The sequence below is a fragment of the Mizuhopecten yessoensis genome, unplaced genomic scaffold (assembly GCF_002113885.1).
Source record: "Mizuhopecten yessoensis strain PY_sf001 unplaced genomic scaffold, ASM211388v2 scaffold1437, whole genome shotgun sequence".
Taxonomy (NCBI): domain Eukaryota; kingdom Metazoa; phylum Mollusca; class Bivalvia; order Pectinida; family Pectinidae; genus Mizuhopecten; species Mizuhopecten yessoensis.
The window spans coordinates 5,803-24,934 of record NW_018404046.1 but is presented as its reverse complement, the minus strand read 5'-3'; the positions used below and the strand labels follow the sequence as shown (position 1 = coordinate 24,934).

General features: G+C 34.4%; 1 protein-coding gene across 1 annotated transcript in view; it reads left to right on the top strand.

The window, feature by feature from the left end:
• Nucleotides 1–18,741, top strand: part of LOC110462283 (protein draper-like) — a gene marked incomplete at its 3' end in the record, with an annotated part of 55,468 nt that extends 36,727 nt beyond the window's left edge. The window contains exons 9-16 of the mRNA XM_021516197.1: nt 12,821–12,958; nt 13,720–13,854; nt 14,445–14,579; nt 15,961–16,101; nt 16,268–16,402; nt 16,568–16,705; nt 17,088–17,222; nt 18,604–18,741. Of these exons, the coding sequence (XP_021371872.1) occupies nt 12,821–12,958; nt 13,720–13,854; nt 14,445–14,579; nt 15,961–16,101; nt 16,268–16,402; nt 16,568–16,705; nt 17,088–17,222; nt 18,604–18,741 (1,095 nt within the window). The remainder of the gene's footprint in view (nt 1–12,820; nt 12,959–13,719; nt 13,855–14,444; nt 14,580–15,960; nt 16,102–16,267; nt 16,403–16,567; nt 16,706–17,087; nt 17,223–18,603) is intronic.
• Between the last annotated feature and the right edge of the window lie 391 nt (nt 18,742–19,132).

The following is a 19,132-nucleotide window of genomic DNA, read 5'->3' as shown; positions in this document are numbered from 1 at the left end:
ACGTTAGTGCTATGGGCCTATATGAGGCTGGTTGTTGTGGGTCTTTACCTGGTTTAAGTATAGGGATTACTACTGCTTTTTTCCATGGTTCTGGTATTTTACCTGCTTTCCAAATTTGATTAAACAATTCTACTATTATTTCTGTTACGGTATCAGGACATTGTTTCAGTATTGTGTATGAGATGTTGTCGTCACCCGGGGAGGTGTTTTTCCTGTTTTGGAGGGCTTGTTTATACTCGCTAATTGAAAATGGGTAGTTTATTTCACCCGTGTTGGGCCCTGCATCTAAGATTTCATTATGGAAAACAAGTTGATTGTGCGTTTTATTAAGTTTAAACTCAGGGGTCAGGTTATCATTACTACTGGCGTTCTGATATTGTTTTGCTAGAGTGTCAGCTTTTTCCTTATCAGTGATGTTGTTTTTGCCTAAAATAGGGATTTCTGATCTATTTATTCCCTGAATAGCTTTAACTTTAGCCCATACGTTTTTCAAATTAGTTATATTATTGAGCGAGGAGCAGAACTCTTCCCAGTGTTGAATCCTAGCGTTTTGTATAACATTATTAAAGTTCGTTTTATTTCGCGTGACTACCAATGTGCGATTTAAACATTACGTTATATGTGAAATGAAAGACTAGAAGAAATTATTGTCTAGGTTATTTTACTAATAAGCTTGCTGAGTCGCTTTGACGCAGTCAGGTAAACTCTTAAATCACAAATAAAGTATTCAGTATTTCCAACATCAGTAACGCTGAATAACAGAATATTCTTTTTTATTTCCGCCAATTATGTACATTAGAGACGATCGTACATGAACGTAATACCAATGATATGTTTCTTGTTCAGTTTGCGAACCTGGATTATATGGTGACATATGTGACAAGGCCTGTGAACTCAGAATCTGTAAAGACAGCATATGTAACCAGACTGGTGGTCAATGTACTGGTATGTAAAAATGAAAACATATAGCAAAATCCCATTTCTTGTTTTGCTTCTATTCATGTTTATCTGATATTTTAACTTTACTACTTGACCTGGGTCTGTGCTTGAGTCCGATATGTTACAAGTTTTGTTTTTGCACATGGACAATTTAAAATGTTCTTTTTAATTAAGATCAAATCTTTAACACCACCTTTACATGTAACCGTTAAACGTAGCTGTTTTAACAGTCGTACTTAGGTTAGTGATCTTTATTGACATCTTACTCATACCTCAATCTGTCCATTTTAACTTTACATTAAATTTACCATGGAACGACTCGTCATTATTAATACACTGTATAATAAGCCATAACAAACCCAGTAAAGATGAAGGAAACATGTAGATTGTACTGCCACTAAACCTAAACAACATTAGCAGCTCAACGCAAGTTCCATTCTATAGTTTCCAACAGTAGTTAAGTCTACCAGGACGAACAGTATTTTCTGTTTTGCAGCTTCTTAATATCAACAGAACACACGGATGAACATGCTGGTGTCACCATTCTTTTAGAGGAACCCGCACTGCTACCATCTATTTCAACTCTAAATAAATTCAAATCTGTTTTTTCTAGGATGGCAGTAGCTTTACTCAATAGTGCCTCTGTAATAATGAAGGTAAAAAAGTATGATTTATATAATAAAACGATACAAAACGAAATACCTGCTTTAATTAAGAGCATTATCTAGGGTTACCAACTTCAAAACAACTCATACGATCAGCTTGTTTGAGAAAACACCCCGCCCCATTTTTACAATTGTCTGGCAACAATTTCATAGGTTACTTACCAAAATACTAAATTTTAAGTCTGAAAATGATATGTTTGAGAGACACTCTATGACGAAAAATCAGCCACTGACAATCCAAACATCGTTACTCAATTGTATGATTTAAATTAAGTATGTACGTTGTAGAGTGTGCACCTGGACTATATGGGGCTGTCTGCGACTAGATTTGTCCGGATAACTGTAATAAAGAATGCGATAGAATCACCGGAGTATGCAACGGTACGTTCATTACAACATTATGTTTAACATATGCATTTATGGGTGAGTAAACGTAATACATACACACAGATCAGCAGCCTGAATCAAAACTTTCTTAATGTCTCGTTACCCTTAACCTGTTTATAGACATACATAACATCAATGTCATTGAAAAGTTTGCTATTCCGGTTATATCAGGTACTTATTTATAAGAATACATTGATAATGTGGTGCTGTATACTTAAGCTGATATATAAGCTGTTAACAAAGAACGATGTACATCTTGATAAGTTAAACGACATATCATGTAAATTGGCAGCATGAACGGTATTTTCTGGGGATTGTTTTCAGAATGCAAAACTGGATACTACTATGCCTTTTGTGATAAAAGTTGTCCGCAAAACTGTAAGGGAGGTATTTGTAACCAGACCAACGGGCATTGCAAAGGTAAGTATATAATTGCAAATACAACCTCCGTAGTTAAGTTAATTGTTAATATGCTGCGTTTAAGTTATGTTTAAGTAATGTACCGCTACCGCAATTGAAGCCCAAAGATATAATGTCGATCAGTTGTTAGTGTTTTTCGCTTGGAAGGAAAGAAAACATTTGGATAATCTGGATAAGGAACGGTCCTTAACGCCGCCTTAAGTATGTAGGCATTGGTTCCTCCTCTTTGTTTTCCTCTCTCTTTTAGTTATGTACCATTGGCAGGCACTGTTTTGTATATCAACATATAATTGGAACGACACAAAATGGATGATTTTCAATACCTTACAGTGCTTACATAAAGGCAATGATACACAATTATAATTACATATACAATACAATAATTACAACTTCATCGTTGAGACAGTTAATATCGTGATTGAAAACTAATCATATAATGTGTGAATAGTAAATTTAGGAACATCTAAGTACAAATTGAATCTAAATATTAGCGTTCTGTTCACGTTTCAGAATGCCAAGCTAGATACCACGGTGCGCATTGTGATAAAATGTGTCCACATGACTGCAATGACAACTTCTGTATCCAGACCAATGGATACTGTGCCGGTTAGTAAGTTATGGCAAATACCTCTACTCTGATTTTTCAAGCTTGTATTTAACTCTGTCACATTTCTTTTTCAACTGTATTAATTTTGAAAAAAAAGTACGTTGCACTTTATTTCATGAAGAACACCGGCATTTAGCTAAATTTGGAAACTATGTATCAAGGTACAAATACATTCTAGATGTTTGATAAAACTGTGTATAAAACAGACATATATTACTTACTTTAAATTATTACTTAAAATACACTATTAAACTAATGCTGACTTTAATAACCTAATTTAAGGCCTTACAAACATAGAGAGCTACAAAACTGCTACAGTCGGGATAGGTGTTGGATGTGGAGTGGTCATTTTACTACTGTTCATCTTAGTTATTGTACAGACCAGGCGTCTCTCGATGAAGCACAGAGACAACACGGGACCTATTCAGATGTCCGACATCTTACAACAAGCCAAACGACACGAGTTAAAGGCAGATATAGGTATTTTTTGTAATATTACGGAAATGTCTTTTTTTAGTTTTTATCTATGTGTATCAATCATATCTTAAAAGAGAATCTAATATTCTTGTTGTAAATACGGATCGTCAACAACTTTTTGTCAATATACATCTGTTTGTTTTTAACTTAAAAGGGTGTTACACGTAGGCATGTTTGTACCGTTTTAGTGTACTCTTGGGAAGAATATGATAATTATAATTCCAACAGAGAGTGTAGTATTTAAAAAGGACAAAAATGCCCCTCCTTCGAAAATATCCACTTTCATCCCATACTTTGGAACCTAGTTAAGCTGATAGTTACCAGATGTTCCGTATAATGAGTTCTGTTGACATGTAAACCACTTTATCAAGATTTTCTGTTGAAGAAGTTTCAAGCTACGATATTTCAGTGTCTGTTCAAGTCTTGTTCCTGTTGTTAACGTTGAAATCTTATGGGGTAGCTTAGCATCGATCATTATACAGACTGAACGTTAATGATCAATTGATAAAATGAAGCCAGCATTAGGAAAATGATATAAGTTTGTCTTATACAAGTGTTTGTATTCCTATAGACGCTATTTCTTTGCATTACGTTAGTAGACGTATTGATAACCATATTTAGCTTTTGGCAACGTTTTGAATAAATTAAAAGCGCGACCTTCCTATATGTAATTAGCAGCGTCGCACTACGAATTAATATTTCGAATTATTTTTGTTAACTATATATTGCCCTCTCTTCACCTTTTCTTATTTCAGATGGTCCTTATGAAGTTGTAGACACTAAAAATGGGAGGCAAATTTCCAAGAGTACCACAGCTGAGGAACATTATGAAAAACTTGATTCCCTGACTAGGGCCGTCCCTAACATGTACGATACCGTAGGGATAACTGTGGATGCGGGATCATAAAAGCAGCGAGGAACGACTATTTCTGTTACAGTATTACTAGCTCATTATTAACTTTTGTGTGTGTTTTTAGCTTAAGTGCTGGATAACATATTGAACTGCTGAACCTTTTGCTATGTTTTGTTCTTATGACGATTATCTTACCAACTGATTTGTTTTACTTCGTCATCCATTGTGATTGTTTGGTCTAAAACATGCTTGAAATATATTTCTTTAAAACATCTTCATGTCCTGCATACATTTTATTCTGTATTCATATATCATTTTCGGAAAGTCTATAATGGTCTCCTCAACCAGGTTGTCTCCCTTGGTACAGGTTCACTTAAGATAGAAATAACTATAACTGTTTACAAATGAAAGCAGAAATGGCGTTGTATGAATAAATATTCTAGAACTGGATGCAAATGTACTAGTTATCGTATCCACGAGATGACATTTACCATGTCAGGGAGAGAACTTGTATAGGCTTTGCCTGTTGTCCAAATCCTTTTTTAATCGGATTGATTTAATAAAACATGTTGAAATGAAAAACATTTTTAATATGTTTAGCTTTTTCGAAAGAGACACTTAATGGTGAATTATATATATTTGGAAACAAACATTTTGTGATTATAAATCGAAAATGATATATTAAGCAATAAATTAACACATTTACAAAGTTCAAGTTTCAAGTTTTATTTTTACACTGACGCCAGACGTATACATGCGTAACAAGAGGTCACATATTATATAGTATACATTGATGGACATAGTACACACATAATATGACACATGATACAGTTTATGCAAAAACAACCCATTTCAATCATTCTATTAGCTAACTTATTTTAGATATTAAGTAGCTTCATTACTCTTTGTATACATTTACTTACTTTTGTTAAAATTACCGTGTTACATATTGAGAACATTCCTTTTATTTTGATATAAGTTTGGTTGACATACTAACAATTTGGTATATAAAGTTGTCTAAGAGCTACAACAGATACATTAGTACATTGGTATAAGTCGTGGTTGGACTCTTCCATCTTCCTGTTTCTATAGGAATTTTTGTATTTGATGTTCTAAATTTACATAATACTTTTCGTTCATTACGATTAAGCTTTAAAAGATATGGTGCAATATTAAACTGATATTTGAATAAGGAGTAAACTTGCCCTCGCGAGGAGGTTTCAACATCATGAAACCAACTTTGAATGAATTGATCGCATAATCTCTGCTTAATGATAGATTTCAAGCATTGTCTATTAATTGTACATGCTATTTGGAGAGTCCATAAATTATTTAATCCAGTATTGTTTAAAATATCTCGTTTATACGTTAACCATTTAAAACTTGATACAGAATTCTGTATATATTATACATTACACTAGATAATTTCGATCCACCTGTTATAAGCTTATGCCAGAACATAACCGTTCTAACACTGATTTCAATGTCTAGGGGATACCTATCCAACTCACCATATACCATATAATTTCAAGTGTTCTTCCGAATGTTAAGAATTTCCTAACAACACTGTAAATGTATGTTTTCGATACTTTTTGTATTTTCATAGCCCCAGATTTTACATCCATATAAAAAAATGGGTGACACAATTGCATCAAATAATTTCAGTTGAACATCTACAGGAATGGAAATATTTTTAATATACAATGCATATAAAGCTTTTTTTGCTTGCTCTGTTAGTTTACTTTTGGCTTTTGTAAAAACACCGTTGTAGTTTGATCTTATTCCAAGATATGTGTACGAATCTTGTATTTCTCAAATCTCATTATTTAACGAAAAGTGATGGTCTCAGATATATATAGGGTCTGATAGATGAAGGACAATAATGTCAATAATCAGAAATGATTTCAAAACGAAAGGATATGTCAAACATATAGCAAAAACTTACAAAAAAAATCAAACGATATGTGTTTTATAAAAAGCCATAATTCATATGTATTTATATATCAAGTGAAAAAAAAATAACATTATCAAAGTGTTTTTCGTTTGATGAAGCAGCTGATATATTTATGATCGCGGGACAACCCAAATATTACGTCATAGTGTTATATTATATATAAAATAAAATCCAGAACATGTACAGTAGAAATCAGAACGTGTTAAGTAGACATCAGAACATGTAAACCAGTATACACCAGAACATGTACATTAAACATAAGAATGTGTACAGTAGATACCAGAAAGTACACACTTGACGAAATATAGGGAGGGGTACATGTCAGAATGTGAATAATAGCCTTAAGACCGTGTAAAGTAGATATCGGAACATGTACAGTAGACACTAGAACGTGTACAGTAGACACTAGAACGTGTACAGTAGACATCAGAACATGTACAGTAGACACCAGAGCGTGTACAGTAGACATCAGAACATGTGAAACAGTAGACACTAGAACGTGTAAAACAGTAGACACCAGAACGTGTACAGTAGACGTCAAAACATGTACAGACGCAATCAAAACATGTACATTAGACATCAGAACATGTAAAAAAGTAGACACCATAACGTGTATAGTAGATATTAGAACGTGTACAGTAGCGATAAGAACATGTACTGTAGACGCCAGAACGTGTAAAGTAGACACCAGAACGTGTACAGTAGACATGCTAATTTGGACAGTATACATCGGAACGTGTATAGTAGATATCCGAACATGTACAGTAGACACTAAAACGTGTATAGTAGACACCAGAACTGTACAGTAGACACCAGAACGTGTACAGTAGACATCAGAACATGTAAAACAGTAGACACTAGAACGTGTATAGTAGATATCAGAACATGTATAGTAGATATCAGAACGTGTACAGTAGATACCAGAAAGTGTACAGTAGACGCCAGAACATGTACAGTAGAAATCAGAACGTGTACAGTAGACATCATAACATGTACTGTATACACCAGAACGTGTAAAGTAGATATCGGAATGTGAATAGAAATATCAAAATGTGTACAGTAGACAACGGAACATGTACAGTAGAAACCAGAACGTGTAAAATAGTAGACATCAGAACATGTATAGTAGACATCAGAACATGTACAGTGGAAACCAGAACATGTACAGTAGATATAGGAATGTGAATAGTAGATATTGGAATCAGTAGTGTACAGTAGACGCCAGAACGAGTTAAGTAGACATCAGAACATGTAAACCAGTATACACCAGAACATGTACATTAAACATAAGAATGTGTACAGTAGATACCAGAAAGTACACACTTGACGAAATATAGGGAGGGGTACATGTCAGAATGTGAATAATAGCCTTAAGAACGTGTAAAGTAGATATCGGAACATGTACAGTAGACACTAGAACGTGTACAGTTGACACTAGAACGTGTACAGTAGACATCAGAACATGTACAGTAGACACCATAACGTGTACAGTAGACATCAGAACATGTGAAACAGTAGACACTAGAACGTGTTTACTAGATATCAGAATGTGTACAGTAGATAACAGAATGTGTACAGTAGATAACAGAATGTGTACAGTAGACACTAGAACGTGTACAGTAGACACCAGAACTGTACAGTAGACGTCAAAACATGTACAGACGCAATCAAAACATGTACATTAGACATCAGAACATGTAAAAAAGTAGACACCAGAACGTGTATAGTAGATATTAGAACGTGTACAGTATCGATAAGAACATGTACAATAGACACCAGAACGTAAACAGTAGACATGATAATTTGGACAGTAAACATCAGAACGTGTATAGTAGATATCCGAACATGTACAGTAGATATCATTACTTTTGACGACAGTAGACATTATAACATGTACAGTTGACATCACAATGTGTTTATTTAACATCAAAACGCATACATTGGACAGCAGTACATATAGAGACCACATCGTGTAAAGACCTAAGTGAATGTACATACCACATGATTTTGTATTAAAGTAAAAATATACTACCGTTTGTAAATGCTTGATGAGATAAACCTATACACTGACATTTCCCGCTGCATGAAATATTCAACTATTTTTGAGGGGATAAAATGCCTATTTCTCACTTCAAATAATTTGGAAATTTGATGTTAACTTAGACTGTTTTAAGTTAAGATAACATGTTCCTATATATAATGTCGACATAAGACTTAAAACGTTATCTATTTTACAAAAAGTGTGAAACAAATTATACTGCGCCACTCGCACATGTATACGGTTGCTAACGAAATTGGATGGTCTTTCAAGGGTAATTGTGCGAATGTGGGAAGGAGTTTAAATGGTCCTGACTGCCATATAATAATCGTTTATTATTACGAATACTTGCCTGACTGCCCATACCGGGCGACCTATAAATTACAATGGACAATGTAGACCTGATCAGTCATGAGTGCGTACGTACCTGTATGTGTGAGCTAGGTAACCTCATGTTACACGCCTGTTTATCTTAAATTTTGAAATTGATATAAAATGTTGATGGTGTCGATTCAAGATATAAGTCAGATAAAGTATAGAGACATTGACAGTATTGTATTACAACTTAATCGGTATAGTATATTAACACGTCTGTAGTCTATTTGCTAAGGATTAAGGATACAGCACCGAATTCTGGAATTGTTACAAACTAAGTGCGTAATGACGTCATACACTCATGGCACACTTCTAGTACTATTTATAACTGCCTTACACTAGCTATTAAAATACTGGAGTTTAATCATGGGTAAGGTAATGCAATGAAAACGTCTAGTTTTGTTTTGTACTCCACACTGTGCCTAACTTACTAGTTTAATACACATGCAACAAGGTGTGTTATATTTTTAACGTTATTGCTGACGGGATTTACGTGTACACATATAGTTTACTTCCTGGTTGTCGTCTATAGCAGTTTTGTTAGCGAACGACCAAATAATTTGTTCGTTCTGACGTATCTATATGCTTTATATCATGCTTTCGGAGCACTACCGAATAATATTCAATCACTTAAGATGGTCAGGGGTGTAGAAGCTGTGTCCACATTGCTTTGGATAGGTTTGTTGAGTATATTTCCAGGGATTCGAATGAGTAGTAAGTTTACAGTTGTTTACTTATTTATCGCGTTTATTGTCAGCCATTATTCAATTATTCAAGAAATTAATGTTTGGTGAGATAAAAATATACAGCTACATTTCTTACTGTATGAAACATTCAACATTCAAATAATTTGGTGTTAACTTAAACTGTTTAAAAATAAGATAATATTTTCCTATATAAAATGTCGGCATAAGATTTTAAACTTTATCTATTTTACAACCATTGTTAATCAAATTCTATTACGCCACTCACCCACCCTAGGCACATGTCTATGGTTACTAATGAAATAGGGTGGTCTTTCAACGGTACTTTTGCGAATGACGGAAAGGAGTTTAAACAGTCCGGACTGCCATATGATAAACGCTTATTATTACGAATACTTGCCTGACTGCCCAAACCGGGCGACCTATTAAACACAATGGACAATGTAAAACCAGATCGGTCATGACACCGTACCTGTATGTGTGAGCTAGGTAACCTTATGTTACACGCCTGTTTATCTTAAATATAGAAATTGATATCAAGTGTTGATGGTGTCGATTCAAGGTAAAAGGCAGATTAACTATTGAGACATTGACAGTATTGTATTACAACTTAATCGATAAAGTACATCTAAACATCTATAGTCTTTTAGCTAAGAATGGAGGAAGACACCGAGTTCTGGTATTGTTAAAAACTAACTGCGTAATTTTATACATATTGACACAATACTGGAACTAATCAAAACTGCTTAAAATAGCTATTGAAATACTGGAGTTTAATCATTGGTACGGTCACAGAATGTTCGTCTCTTTACATTGATAATCGCACGGCTGATATGAAATCCTTAGTTGATGAATGGTAATGTCTAATTTGTTTTGCACTCAACACCGTGCCTGACATACTAGCTTTATTCGTATCAGAGGGACTGACGGTATCTCTGTGTACACTAAAATTACTTTAAAAGATTAGTTGTTTCTGATAATGTTCAACGATGAGGCTAAAATTCAAATCAAACGAAAACTTAAGCATATGTCTAGCTACTGAAATAATACTCATAAACTACCCTTCCTGTTGCTTATCACGCACATACGTTACTTCCTGGTCTACGACCATAGTTGTAGCGTTAGTGTACGACTAATTGGTATGATCATTCTAACGTGGATACGTGTTAGGTTTAACATTCGGACCACTACCAATGACATATAATCGTTAGACAGGTGTGCAGGAGCTGTGTCCATAGTGTTCGGGTGTAATTTTGATGTGTATAGTTCCAGGGATTCGAATGAGTAGTAAGTTCACAGTTGTTTATTTCTTTATGGTGTTTATTGTCAACCATTTGTCAATTAAAATAAGGTGGCACTTTGTTTAGGTTTACTTTTGAAATATGATGTAGATAGCAGTTATTCAATGTGGTTTGATAGCGGGAACACATGTGTCTGTAGAAACATCGATAGGTGTGTGAAGTAAACAGATCAAGTCGGAAAGTTTAACATGACTGTAGTGATACACCTTTTATAACTGTTAATGATTGTATACGAAAGTAACATATTTTACCTGAAATAAGGACATCCGTGTTGGCTAAGATCATGATGAGTTAAAAAAAGACTGTGCTTTTGGCAAAGACAAAATTAAAATATCCTGAAAATCATTTGTATTCTCGTTACGAAGTTTGAATACACTTTTATTACATTTTTATGATTTACTAATGTCTATGTTTCAATATAACCACCGTGAAGACGATTTTTTCCCCTTGGTATCATGTTACTGGAAAGAGATGCATGGTGAGAGAGTACATTAATCTAAAAGGTCCCATATCTCATTACTGTATAGCGGTTTAGATGCCACTATTGAGCTAAATGGCACGTACAGACTACGGAAAACGGTTTTGTATTTTTAATGTAACAATTATATATATTTATATAACAGGAATCATCATTTTGATAGATGCAATGTACATTTACTAAGCTTTTGTAAAAAATGAATTCATATAGTGAAATGATACATTACATTCAGGTACATGTTTTATCTTATAAGGCATTGATAAAACAAATCATTTTCGTGCTTTTAGTCAACCTGAAGAAAAACCTGACACTTAATGCAACGCCTTGGAATGTCAACTATCCGGTAGCCAAGACCACAGACGGATATTACGGCCCTTTCGAAACAGGTACTTGTATGGCCGCCACTGCAATAAACAGCGCAGCATGGTGGCAAGGCACCCTGCCTAGTAAGGCAAGAATACAGAGAATCGACATTGTATTCAGAGCTCAAGGTGAGTCGTTCTTATACCGCTAATAATTTTAGAGCATTGAATTGATCTTGTACGATACATCTATACTATGAAGAGTATTTTGATGAGTTTGAATAATATATCAATATGATATCTGGCGTTATTATTATAGAAAGCGATTTTAGTTTCCCAGCAATCGATGCTACTAAAGACATCATCCTTTCTAGCTTACTGAATCATTATATGAGTCGATGTTCCAGCATCTTCCGTAGATAATGAAAATTATGTCTTTTTGCAAGACTTTCATTATACAAAGCCTAACCACAAACACATTCATGATATTTGAAGTTAAATGCATTTATATTACCTTCCTGTGCTTCTGTAATCATCGTACACCACACCTGTAGTATAATACTACAAAATCAGCATTCATATAGATCGCATCTCATTTTAATAAAGATGCTGTTTGTCAGTTGTGAATGTAACCATTCAATTACATTTCGGTGTACATAGTAAATAAAGTACTATCGTTATTGCAATGGTATATAATTTACTCCAGTTGACTGTTCGTCTTTGTTCCTACGCATTTTTTACTTTATCTTTTTCGTCGACAGATCGTGCCGATGGCTTTGCCTTGTGGATATCAAACGATACAGGTATACCGACTGGTATCAAATGTTACGAGGATGTGGACGCCGGCTACCCGAACTTAACTCAAAACATCACATCGTGTAACAGAACCGGTCAGAGAGTCATGATAATCATCACAAGGACACAACCAAAACAGGCGCATATGGACGTGTGTGAGGTGGATGTGTATGGTAATTTATAATTTGATGAGTTACTTAATGCCAGAGATGATTTCTATGCAGAATATGAAACCGCCGATAAATTCAATGTAGGTATATACGTTCTAGGCTCAAATTCATCATGCTTAGAATGCGTTCTGTTAAGTATATGGTGCGGCAGTTCATATTTGTATTGTATTATCAACTGCAGTTTCATTAAGTTGGCATACTAAGCAACGCGAATATAAGCCTTCTATTATTTCAAAGTTCTAATATTTTTATTAATATATATATAGTATAAGTAAATTTGTAAAACAATTGTGCCTATATTTTAACATAACGTTTGTGAATAATATAAAATAAGTTTTGACAATTACCTTGCCAGGTTGTTTTACACATAAATATGGTGACCAGTGTCAATACAATTGTACCAACTGTAAACACGGCTGTGACCCTGACAACGGAGTTTGTGATTCAACACACTGTAATGCTGGCTGGACTGGACCACGGTTTTGTGACCAAGGTATGTAGCATTAGGGACACGTGTTTTTGTAAGCATTGTTTAAACCAGAAAGCACAGACTTTAATTCAATATGGTTTAGGACGGGCTGGTATTGACCACGATTTAATAATTAGAAACATAAAATGAAGGACAATGTAGAAAAGTGGAAAACAAGATAAGGAGACACCAAGATATCTGATTCAGTTGATAAAATATAGAGCGGGCTGTGATGTATCATGATCTTACGAAATTATTTTACAATAATACCAGACAAATAAGTCATAATTACAGAATGAGTGATTTGTAAGAGAAAAAAGGTAGGGGTTTGGGTGGGGGAGCGAAACACAAACTTTTAAAAATTCTACAAAATTCAGTTGTAGATTGTTATCAAAAGCTACCTTTAGACAATTATTTTCAATATATATAAAGTTTAGGTTTAGTACATACTTGATGGTTAATGGTAAGAAAAAGTTAAAGCATCGAATTTCATTGATTCCTAGGGACAATCAGAATAACCCTGACAGTTTTATTATGCACTAGAAAATCATAGTTATTAATCGTCATTCTCATATGTTTTAGAAATATTACAAGAAATTCATATCATGTATAATAAGCCGGACACAGATCGAACAATCAATATGTGAACGTTTCTGCACTCAGAAAAAATTAACAGGCACACATATTACAATAAAAGTATGTATATAATTTTAATCGGTTAGATAAATATCTCTAATTATGGTAGCAGTCCAGCAACATTATGTTTATAAGTATCTACATTTCAGCTTGTTCATCAGTTACATTCGGAGAAAACTGTGTTGAGGAATGTCATTGTAAGACGCCCGGATGTAACGGAGTGGCCGGACAATGTAACACACCAGGATGCCAGGCTGGTTACCATGGGACAAGTTGTAATCAAGGTTAGTCAGGGCTTTTGGTATCGTTATCATAAATTATTTGTCCCTTTGCCCACAGAAAATACAATTCAAAGACAATTATCATTTACAATTAATTTCATCATAATGTTTGATCTTTCATGAAATTTATCGATTAAAAATAGATCTAAATCCTGAATGCACTGCATGTTAAAGACCATGTGAACTTGAAACTGCACCATGTGTATATGTGTATATTTTATTTGTTTTATTTGTTGCTTAAAAACCGACAACAAAATCAAGGTCAGTACTGTAGAGTAATATATCAAATGTTTCCATATTCCGATGAATTCCTGAATTATGTACGAGTGCATTACAATTACGATGTTACATGATATGTAGGGTGTAATAGTCACATAGAGTTACGGTTCTTGTCTACCTCACAATAAAGACCAGCGTACTATTAACTCCACCTTCTCTAAGACCCCCAGGTGGTTTTTATAAAGGGATTTTACTGTATAATTATTCAGGTGAACCACCTCGGCAATTATTTTACAGTCACTCATACATACTAGGTAAATGAAGATTCTTATTTTCATAAGTCAGTAGAAATTAATATATTTCATTACTTTCAGTTTGTTCGATCACAACGTTTGGCGAGAACTGCTCATCCGAGTGTAACTGTGATACTCCTGGTTGTGACTCGGTAACAGGTCATTGTAACGTATCCGGGTGTGTTGCCGCCTGGGAGGGGGAGTCATGTAATATACGTAAGTTAAGGAATTCAATATGGCTAACGTTTATATTTGCTTAAACAAAAGTCCTGTTAAAATATTCATTATTTAATAAAAAAAAAAGCTTTCACAAGACTAGTATAACACGTACCACGACAGAGAGGCGGGGAGACAAGTCTAGAACTTAAATAAATAATAGCAGTTAAAATATCTATTTGTTTTGTATTCCACTGAGACGTCCGGAAACGTTTGAATGAAATAACCCCCTTACTAGCGTGACACTAACATATTAATATTAGACCTTTTCAGTTTTAAATAAGAGAACACTCTTTGAGTTTGTTTTGTTAGCATAAATGTAATACTGCCATGCAGGAAACTTCGTTAATCAATTGCCTTACTACATGTATAGCGTGGTAATATTTCAATCGGAAACAAAGATAAATCGGAAAACCAAGAGGAATATGTTGCGCCATCGTCATGTCCTTACTGCTGCGTCTGGACAAGTTTTTTGATGTGGGTGTACGATAGGCTAAAAATATAAATGCGGGGAGTTCATCTTTGTTTAGTCTGCCATAAAATAGGTTAAATAGGTTTAATAAAAACAGGCGCTTTTTAAAAGAGAGGAACTGTATTTTTTTAATTATTAATTATTTAGTCATGACACGTTGCGGAACAAATTGTCCCAAATGATTGCAGATTTCGATTACTGTGCTGTAGATACTTTGACAATCTATATTTTAAAAGGCATGAAACAAAATATTTGGATTGCAGAAAATGCATATTGTTAGTGCTTCCCGCTTATGATGTAATATTCTAAAAATAAAGGAGATGGGCAAATGCTTCGCTGTTCCCAGAGCTTTGCCGTTTTCTCATTAAAATATTTCCTTGTTTTTTTGTAGAAATAACATGTGGAGGAACATTTAAATGAAATGCTTTCTTTTGATACGCAACATGCATGTGTAAATGAATTGTCCTAAAGAGCAAAGTAATAGCTGTTTGTTTCTATTTACAAGTTGTACAAAATGTAGACACACAAGTTTACACACGCATTTTTGTTTGTTAATAAAAACGACTATTCACGAAACTGTTTTCCCGCTCTAGCTCAAATTCTGTGTTAAAACCCAATTTTTTGTCCCCTGATAAATCATTTTGTCAAGGTTTGTCATGGAAGTTTTTTTATAGAAACTTAAATCCGAAAACAATTTTTAATGTTTATATTGACTTCTTGGCAATGTTGCATGATAGTTTAAGCGAGTAACAAGACAGTTGGCTTGAGCACAGAATTCATACTTGAGCATGAAAATTGTTTCATGAATACTGACCCAGATCTGCATTTAATTAAGATACATCACTAGTGGATATAAACGACATCTGAAAGTTATGAGTATCCTTAACTAATAATAACTTTTCTGTATAGCTTGTTCCGAGGGAATGTTCGGTAAGGATTGTAACACTCGATGTCACTGCGCTGTACCCGGATGTGGTAAGGCAGATGGAACTTGTACAAACACAAGTGCAGGATGTTTAGATGGCTGGAATGGTTCTTCATGTAGCCAAGGTAAATAAGGTCCATTTAACTGAAACTCTGAATTTATTTTAACTAAATGAGACCGGAGCCAATGTAAATACTGGATTCTGATGTTCTGAATTTCATTAGTTCAACTGAATAAAATCGCAATTATTAAATTTTAAATGCTACTTACTTTATTTTTATTTTTCTATAGCATGTGTTGCTCCTTATTTTGGAAATAAGTGCATGTCACAATGTAGATGCAAAACATTCGGTTGTAACCACGCCAATGGGACATGTGCAATACCTGGATGTATATCTGGGTGGATGGGAACGTCATGTTCAACACGTAAGTACAGATGTACCAAATAATTACTTTTTACGTATTGTTATGAACTTCACCAGATTAACATTGCATGTCGTCCTTGATACATCTTTATTCATATCTTTTCGGTATTTGTCATTTCGTTTACAGCATGTACACAATTAATAATTATTAAATGCTTACCGACAGAATGCCCCAAAAACATATTTGGAGAAGACTGTGTCCTCACATGTCATTGTATGACCCCCGGATGTAGCCGCTTCAATGGAACCTGTTTGTCATCAGATGGTTGTAGTGATGGATACGTTGGTAACTCGTGCAGTGCAAGTAAGAATTACTATAGAATCGATATACAACGCAAGCAAAACTTTAATATAATAAAAAGTAACATTGAGACCTCTAAGTAGGTCATGATAAATTTTACAAATATAACTTAATAGTTACTTCATGTATGAATAGTGTGGGCTGTTGTGATAGATTTACTAATAACCAAAACATTTGCACTGAGACTTCCCGATCAATTGATTAATATATACTTAAATAGTTACTATTGAGACCTTCGTACAGTAATGAAATATTTTTCTTAAGAGAAAACATTTCTTATTGAAATATAGTTTTGTTTATTTACGATAGCAAATATCTAATTGGTTTTAAGACGAAACATTGTTAATATGATACACATGTAACACATTGACATTTATCTAATCAGAATGCACATCAGGACATTTTGGTGCTAACTGTACGAACCAATGTCATTGTAAGGATGCTGCATGTAGTCATGTGACAGGAAACTGCTCTGCATCCGGATGTCTGCCAGGCTGGAGGGGTGACACGTGTAGTGAACGTGAGTATATCTCCATCAGAAGTTCGTGCAAGATTTGTCTGTGATAATGCTCTCTTTCCTGTGCGTAAATGACAGAACAGGGCGGGTGACATGCTTAATGGGACAACAAATGTCTTGATGTCACGAAATAGGAAACATTCCGATCATTGATGCGGAAATTGGGGTGCTGTATGTGCCTTCAGGGCTAATTGTGACGATCTGAAAGGGAGAAAAATACTTTTTTATGCCAAGGGTTGTAGGATAGAAAAACACTCTCAGTATTTAAAAAAAAACTAATGGTGCAAAACTCCAACTTGGGTTTTACCAATTTAGAAAAGAAAACTCTTGAGTGGAATTTCCCTAACGTACAGCTCTGGACATGCCGGTGCTTAGATTAAACCTTCAATCTAATTTGAAAAAATAAAATAAAACATGCGATTTGATTCATTCAGAATACGCGTAAACAACCAATCCTATCCCCAAATTGACACTACACCTATCACTATCACTAAACCCAATCCTATCCCCACATTGACACTACACCTATCAATACACCCAATCCTATCCCCACATTGACACTACTCCTAACACTATCACTACGCCCAATCCTATCCTCACATTGACACTACTCCTATCACTATCACTACAACCAATCCTATCCTCACATTGACACTACTCCTATAACTATCACTACACCCAATCCTATCCCCACATTGACACTACTCCTATCACTATCACTACATCCAATCCTATCCCAACATTGACACTACTCCTATCACTATCACTACACCCAATCCTATCTCCACTTTGACACTACACCTATCACTATCACTACACCCAATCCTATCCCCACATTGACACTACACCTATCACTATCACTACACCCAATCATATCCCCACATTGACACTACACCTATCACTACACCCAATCATATCCTCACATTGACACTACTCCTATCACTATCACTTCACCCAATCCTATCCCCACATTGACACTACACCTATCACTATCACTACACCCAATCCTATCCCCACATTGACACTACTCCTATCACTATCACTACACCCAATCCTAAAATAGAAAGGTTGCTCTATTTCGCTTCGGGAAATAACCCTATCTTGGGGAAATAGAAACTTATCATTTGCGATGAATACATAGTTTAACTTTATACTTGTATGCTATTTGCTATGAATACGTCATTGTTTCCTCCTTCAATAGTGATAATTGATAATTTTTCTCTCTCAATTGTCATTGTCCAATCTACTATTTAATATGCGTTTTTGTGTATTTTCAATAATTATATATCACCAACGCCTATGATTGATTTATTTCACACTCTTTGCAAAGTATAACATATGATCTACTTCATTGTGAAAAATACGCTGTTGATATTTGACACAGGATGTCCGAATTCATCATATGGACAGGATTGTAAGTTGATGTGTGGACAGTGCTTTAACATGACGGGATGCCATCACGAAAATGGAGAATGTGAAGAGGGATGCATGGATGGTTACTTTGGCAATTCCTGCCATTTAGGTAGTTTGTTTGTGAAATACATAACAAGTAAGGTTGATCATAACATTTATAACCAGATAATTTGTTTATGAAACATAAAGTCAGAAAGATTTATCATAAAACATATAGTCATGTTAATTGTTTATATTATACTTAGTCAGATAGATTGTTTACATAATACATAGTCCGGTATAATGTTTATATCATACTTAGTCACATAGATTGTTTATAAAATCGTTATCAGGTAGATTGTTTATAAAATACATAGTCAGGTAATTTATTTTATAATATACACAGTCAGGTAGCTTGTTTATAAATGACATAGTCAGGTAGATTGTTTATATAATACTTAGTCAGGTAGATTGTTTATACAATACATTATCAGGTAGATTGTTTATAAAATAAATAGTCA